Source organism: Bison bison, unplaced genomic scaffold, assembly GCF_000754665.1.
Source record: "Bison bison bison isolate TAMUID 2011002044 unplaced genomic scaffold, Bison_UMD1.0 scf7180017864066, whole genome shotgun sequence".
NCBI lineage: Eukaryota > Metazoa > Chordata > Mammalia > Artiodactyla > Bovidae > Bison > Bison bison.
Genome location: NW_011494638.1, coordinates 7,306,186 through 7,312,185, shown reverse-complemented (window position 1 = coordinate 7,312,185; position 6,000 = coordinate 7,306,186). Strand labels below are relative to the sequence as shown.

At 40.6% G+C, this 6,000-nt stretch overlaps 1 protein-coding gene across 4 annotated transcripts in view; it reads left to right on the top strand.

Annotated features, from left to right (window-relative positions):
• The window catches only part of MYO1E (myosin IE), a 221,232-nt gene that overhangs the window by 149,578 nt on the left and 65,654 nt on the right, over positions 1-6,000 (top strand). For all 4 annotated transcript variants that reach the window (XM_010836828.1, XM_010836830.1, XM_010836827.1 and 1 more), the window contains 2 exons: positions 1,843-2,039; positions 5,735-5,815. In XM_010836828.1, coding sequence (XP_010835130.1) covers positions 1,843-2,039; positions 5,735-5,815 — 278 coding nt within the window. The remainder of the gene's footprint in view (positions 1-1,842; positions 2,040-5,734; positions 5,816-6,000) is intronic.

Here is a 6,000-nt window from a genome sequence, read left to right as displayed (position 1 = left end):
ATCAACACTGTAGTTTCTCCTTAATGAAGGTCTTCTCGGTGTCAGACACTTTGGTGAGTGTCTTTTGATTCTCACGCAAAGCTGCACATGTGATTTACAGGCATCTTATGTCCTTGTTCTGTGCAAGGTAATTTTCATTTTGGCAGAAGACACATCCAGATTCCTAAACATATGTGTGGTGAAACTAAACTTAAAAGAAACTGGCCATTGGCAAATTAGTGTGTTTAATTTTGTTCACATGCCCTTTGAAAAAGGAAGCCCCTCCCTGTCAGAGCATTTCTATGGAACAGTCACATAGATGATAAATACCTTGTTCTGGCATTGCCCTTTTTCAAAATGCTTTCACTGACTTCATCTCATTGGAAGATATATACTGAGAAATGTTAGCCTGTTACATTCCATTGCCATCTGTGAAATTCAAACAGATTATCTTTATTGGGAGCTTTATGATTTTTGAGCATTATCATAAGGTCTTTAATAAAAGTCCCTTTATCAGAGAATTTTGGCAAAACTTTATGCAGAAAAGAGAAGTCATATCCAAGTCCAGAATTTTGATTTGTGTTCATAAAAATCTTTCATTTGTACTGGAAAAAAATCTGAGCATTCTTTCATGTCCAGGGATCTCATGCTTGTCATTTATTCATATTAGAGTATTTTGACCAAAAAGTCAAGAAAACCTGTTTGTATCCTGGGCCCCCTCTTGGTGAGTTTCTTGGCTTGAAACAATTTGCTGAGCCCTGAGAACCTCACCTTTTCTATCTGAAGACCACAAGCTGTGCCAGCTGCATGTCCTTAGTGTGGGGTGTTTAATCTGTGATGTGACTACTACAATCCCCTCCATTGCTTGTACAGTGCCCCAGGGAGAGCTGGTAGCATCTGTCTCTAGAAGCCATCCAGCCCTCTTTGACTCCAGACCAAATATCCCCTACCATTCAACTCCACCATTAGAATTCATCCTAATCTTCTGATCACCTGCCTTGGCCTTCATCTCAGCCAGCGCTCACCTCAGCTGTGTCTGCCCTACCCAGCGTCCTTGCCTTTGCACATCCCACTCCCCTCTCTCCCTCTTCTTTCTTCCTCTGCATTTGTACACACTCTGTTCAGCCTTTTGGCCCCTCCCCTTCCCCCCACCAAATCCCACATCTTCCTTGACCACCCCAGCAAACAGTAATCTCTCACTGTCCTAAGTTCCTCCAGGACTTTATTGTCTGTCCCTGTCACATACTCAGCTTTTTGTAGGCTTCTTTATTTAGTAAACTATCTTTGCCCCATCTAAATTGTCTTCAAGATTTCTTAAGTATTTTATATTCTGTCCTCTGTCTTCAGTACCCCAACACGTGGTATTGAGTGCTTACTCAATAACTATGTGATTTGTTATCATTATAAGTTTGATGATATCAGGTGCTTCAAGCTGGGAATGATGATTCTATGAAAACACTGTACCAAAAAGGAAGAAAAACAGTATTTGGAGCCAAAAAAATGTTGCTTCATTTAGTTCCTTCCAGGCTGTCTTGCTGCAGTCTTGGAAAGATGTCCATTTGAGGCATTTGGCTGTGATCTCAGTAGGGGGGATTGATTTGCCACCCTTCTTGGATCACTGATTTGTATAATTGAAAGTCTTGGTCGTCATAGGAATTGACTCATGTAATAGAAAAATTGGGGAAAATTAAAGTGGATGGATGTGTGTGAGGTTTCTGATAAGCAGTCTTCATTACAGTGAAGGATCTTGGAGGCTCATGGTGGTTGGTATCTGGCATGTGTACACACACATGTCTTTGTGTATTTGTGAGAGGAATTGTTAAAAATCTGAAAGACAGTCATGTTTTGTTTTGTTTTGTATAGTTTTGGCTTTTCCTGCCTATCTCCTGGGGATCAACCAGGACCGGTTGAAAGAAAAGCTCACAAGCCGGCAGATGGACAGCAAGTGGGGAGGCAAGTCGGAGTCTATCAACGTGACCCTCAACGTAGAGCAAGCCTGTTACACCAGGGACGCACTTGCCAAGGCCCTGCATTCCCGGGTCTTTGATTTCTTGGTAGATGTAAGTAAACACAGATTGACATTGTTGGAGCTTCATATTCTGATGTCACGTAAAGAGTAAAACATCTCAGAGCTTTGTTTTCACGTTTTGGCTCATTCCTTATGTGATCATCACTTCACTCCTCCATGTTTTATCCTCACACTGGAACCATTTTTTACTTTTCCACTTTTACTTCTAGTATTGTCCAGCAAAACTCTAATATGGTAACAGCTTCTTGTGGACCAAATATTTAGTAAAGCCAGAACTACAGACCAGAAAAAGAGGAGGCCCACTGTCGTAAATCTTTCAGCTTAACGGTTTGGAATTTTGTATTTGTCATCTATTGTTATGTTACAAATTAACCCAAAACTTAGTGGCTTAAAATAGTAAGCATTTATTTTTTCACAGTTTCTATGGGTCAGCTGTTTGGGGGTGATTTAGTTTGGTGGTTCTGACTCAGGGATGAGGGAGCAAAAAGATGCTGATTAGAACTACAAGGCTTAAAAAAAAAAAACAATAAAAGAACTACAAGGCTTGACGAGGGTTGGAGAATCTGGTTCCAAGGTGGCGTCTTTATATGGCTGTTGGCAGGATGCCTCAGTTCCTTGCTACATGGGCATCTTTTTTGGAGCTGCTTGAATATCCTCACAACATGGCAGTTGATTTCCCCTAGACTGAGTAAGAGAAAGAGCAAGGAAGAAGCTGCAAAGATTTTGATGTCCTAGTCTTGGCCTCAAATATTGCCACTCTGTCAGCTTCTGTTCATTAGAAACAAGTCACTAAGGACAGCCCACAGTTAAGAGCAGAGGATTTAATTTCCAATTTTGGGGGGAGAAGAATGTCAAAGACTTTTTGGATATATTTTTTGAACTACCACAGACTTTTAAAATAATGGTGTAACCATACAGATATTATATCTAAATATGCATATACATGCATATTTATATATGTATATAACTTATAGATTCTGAAAATTAGTCTCTCAGCACTGTCACTGCCAGTGACAGTCTGTGTTAATCCCTGTAGCTTGTAAATGGTTAGAATAATAATAGCAAGCACTTAGATAGCACTTACTAAATGCCAGATACTGGTCTAAGTCTTTTAGAAAAAGAATAATTCTTATAATAACTCTGTGACTTAGGTCTTATTATCTCTATTAAACATATAAGCTAACTCTGAGGCACAGAGAGGTTCAGGAACTTCCCCAAGGTCACACCACTGTTAAGTGATAAACCTAGGAATTAAACCCAGGTAATTTGGGCTTCCCTGGTGGCTCCGAGGTTAAAGCATGTGCCTGCAATGCAGGAGACCTAAGTTCGATCCCTGGGTCGGGAAGATCCCCTGGAGAAGGAAATGGCAACCCACTCCAGTATTCTTGCCTGGAGAATCCCATGGACAGAGAAGCCTGGTAGGCTACAGTCCACGGGGTCGCAAAAAATCAGACACGACTGAGCGACTTCAGTTTTAAGTTTCAGTTTGGCAGAGCTCCAGCTATTTTACTCCTCTACCTTTTATATATTCTAGCCAGAAAGAACCCCAGGGGAATCCCAGTCAGGGGACAATAGGCTGGCCATTAGATCTAGAAAGTCTGTGTTTCACTCCAGGCAGCATCTATAAGGCTTAAAGTATTGTTGGGTGTGTTTGCTGCTGCTGCTACTGCTAAGTCACTTCAGTCGTGTCCAACTCTGTGCGACCCCATAGACGGCAGCCCATCAGGCTCCACCGTCCCTGGAATTCTCCAGGCAAGAACACTGGAGTGGGTTGCCATTTCCTTCTCCAGTGCATGAAAGTGAAAAGTGAAAGTGAAGTCACTCAGTCGTGTCCAACTCTTAGCGACCCCATGGACTGCAGCCTACCAGGCTCCTCCGTCCATGAGATTTTCCAGGCAAGAGTACTGGAGTGGGGTGCCATTGCCTTCTTTGTGTGCTTAGGGTTGAGTAGATCAGAGCAGGATAGGGTAAATATTCTGTGTACTTCTTATGGTTATATTAATGGTAAGATTGCTTAGGAAGGTCAGGGTTATACAAAACATTAGTCATGCTTTTAACTTGTCCAGGCCCGTCATTATATTGACAAGGGAATCTTAGCCCCGAGTATTGGTGATTTCACCCAAGGCCATTCAGCAGGAGGGTTGTGCCGAACTGGGATTAAAACCTACATCTCTTGTCTCTGTTCAGTGAACCTTCCAGTGCTGGCCTTCCCACTTTATTTCCTTTCTGTCCTCCCTTGATTGTGGTGTAATGGGGCAGATGCCCTGTGTAAGTGATGCTAATTGGAGCTGACATTTATTAAGCCCTGACTCCTTGCCAGGTGCTGGGCTAAGTGCTATCCATCATTACCTGTTGGCTGATAAAAGGTGATTGTCATTTTCTTTGCCTGGAAAACAACTCTGGTACTTAAAAATTCCTCTAGTTATTCTCAACCCCCAGGAATTTTTCTCTTACATTCCTCCCGCCCCTGCAGGCCTGACCAACCCCCTCTAACCTACACCCCCCCCTCCTATCATTATCTGTTTCATTGATTACACATCTCTTTTCACAGTGGTCAAGAACACAGATATAATCATCATACTACTTAAGTTCAATTCCAGACCCTTCCTCTTATCCCCGTGTGGGTTTATACATTATGATGTTATCAGTGTCATTAAGAGGATTGTAACGAGAACTAAATGAAACAAAACTTGGGAAGCCCTTCCCATAGCCTGGTGAATGTTGAATCCATGTAAAGTTGCTTTTCATTACCGTCACTTTAGTAGTAACTAATGGCATTATTGTCCAAAGTTGCCTCTGAGAATAAAGACTGTCTTGTTGACATTCCTGCCATATTATGTTAGATGATCATTAATTGACTACAGGGCGTACCTTGTTTTATTGTGCTTTGTAGATATTGTGTTTTGTTTTTTTTTTACAAATTGAAGGTTTGTGGCAACTCTGTTGAACAAACCTATCAGAGCCATTTTTCTGAGGTTTGTTCATTTCATGTCTCTGTCACATCTCAGTAATTCTGGCAATATTTCAAACTTTTTCATTATTATGTTTGTGATGGTGCTCTGTGATCAGTGATCTTTGATGTTACTACTATGACTTGCTGAAGGCTCAGGTGCTAGCATTTTTTTTTTTACCAATAAAGTAATTTTTAATTAAAGTATGTACATTCTTTTATATGTAATGCTACTTAAAAGACTGCACTTAATAAACTACATACAGTGTAGTATAAGCGTCTTTTATATGCACTGGGAAACAAAAAAGGGGGGTGCCTCCCTTTTTGTGGTATTTGCTGTATTGCAGTGGTCTGGAACAAACCCACGGTATCTCTTATGTATGCCTGTACTATACTGGATGGGGTTAATGGAAAGAAGATTTACAAATTCTGCAGTATTGGTTCTTTTTGTGAAACAGGTTTTACTTCACTCATCCAAGATATTTTCTTCTAATTCTCAAGACTTCCTGAGAAAAACTAGCTCTGCCAGAAATGAATGGTTTTCATCATGAAGCAAACTTTTTTTTTCTACCATGCTATTTTTTTTTTTTAAGATTCTGGTGGTTTTCCCACAAACTTGACATTGCATTGAGGCCTTTTTAAGGGGCAGTTCATCTGTCTTCTTGTCTGCTTCTGTTTCCATAGGCAGTAGTATCTGCTTTTCTTATCCCCATGCATGCCCATTTTTAATATGAATGTGAAAGGAGTTAATTACCATGCTGGTTACTTTCTTCTAGTCTATCAACAAAGCAATGGAGAAGGACCACCAGGAATACAACATTGGCGTCCTAGACATCTATGGCTTTGAAATATTTCAGGTAAGACCAGCTTGAGTAATTGAAGACAAAGAAGGGTAATGCTTTTTACCTGGCTTGAAAGAAATAATTCTAGGCAATGAAAAAAAAATCATTGTGGCTCACTTTTGCCTTTTTGAGTTCTTCATGTACCTATACTAAATTAGTATCTCCTAAATATAAACTATGCTGTTTCTACTGATGCTGCC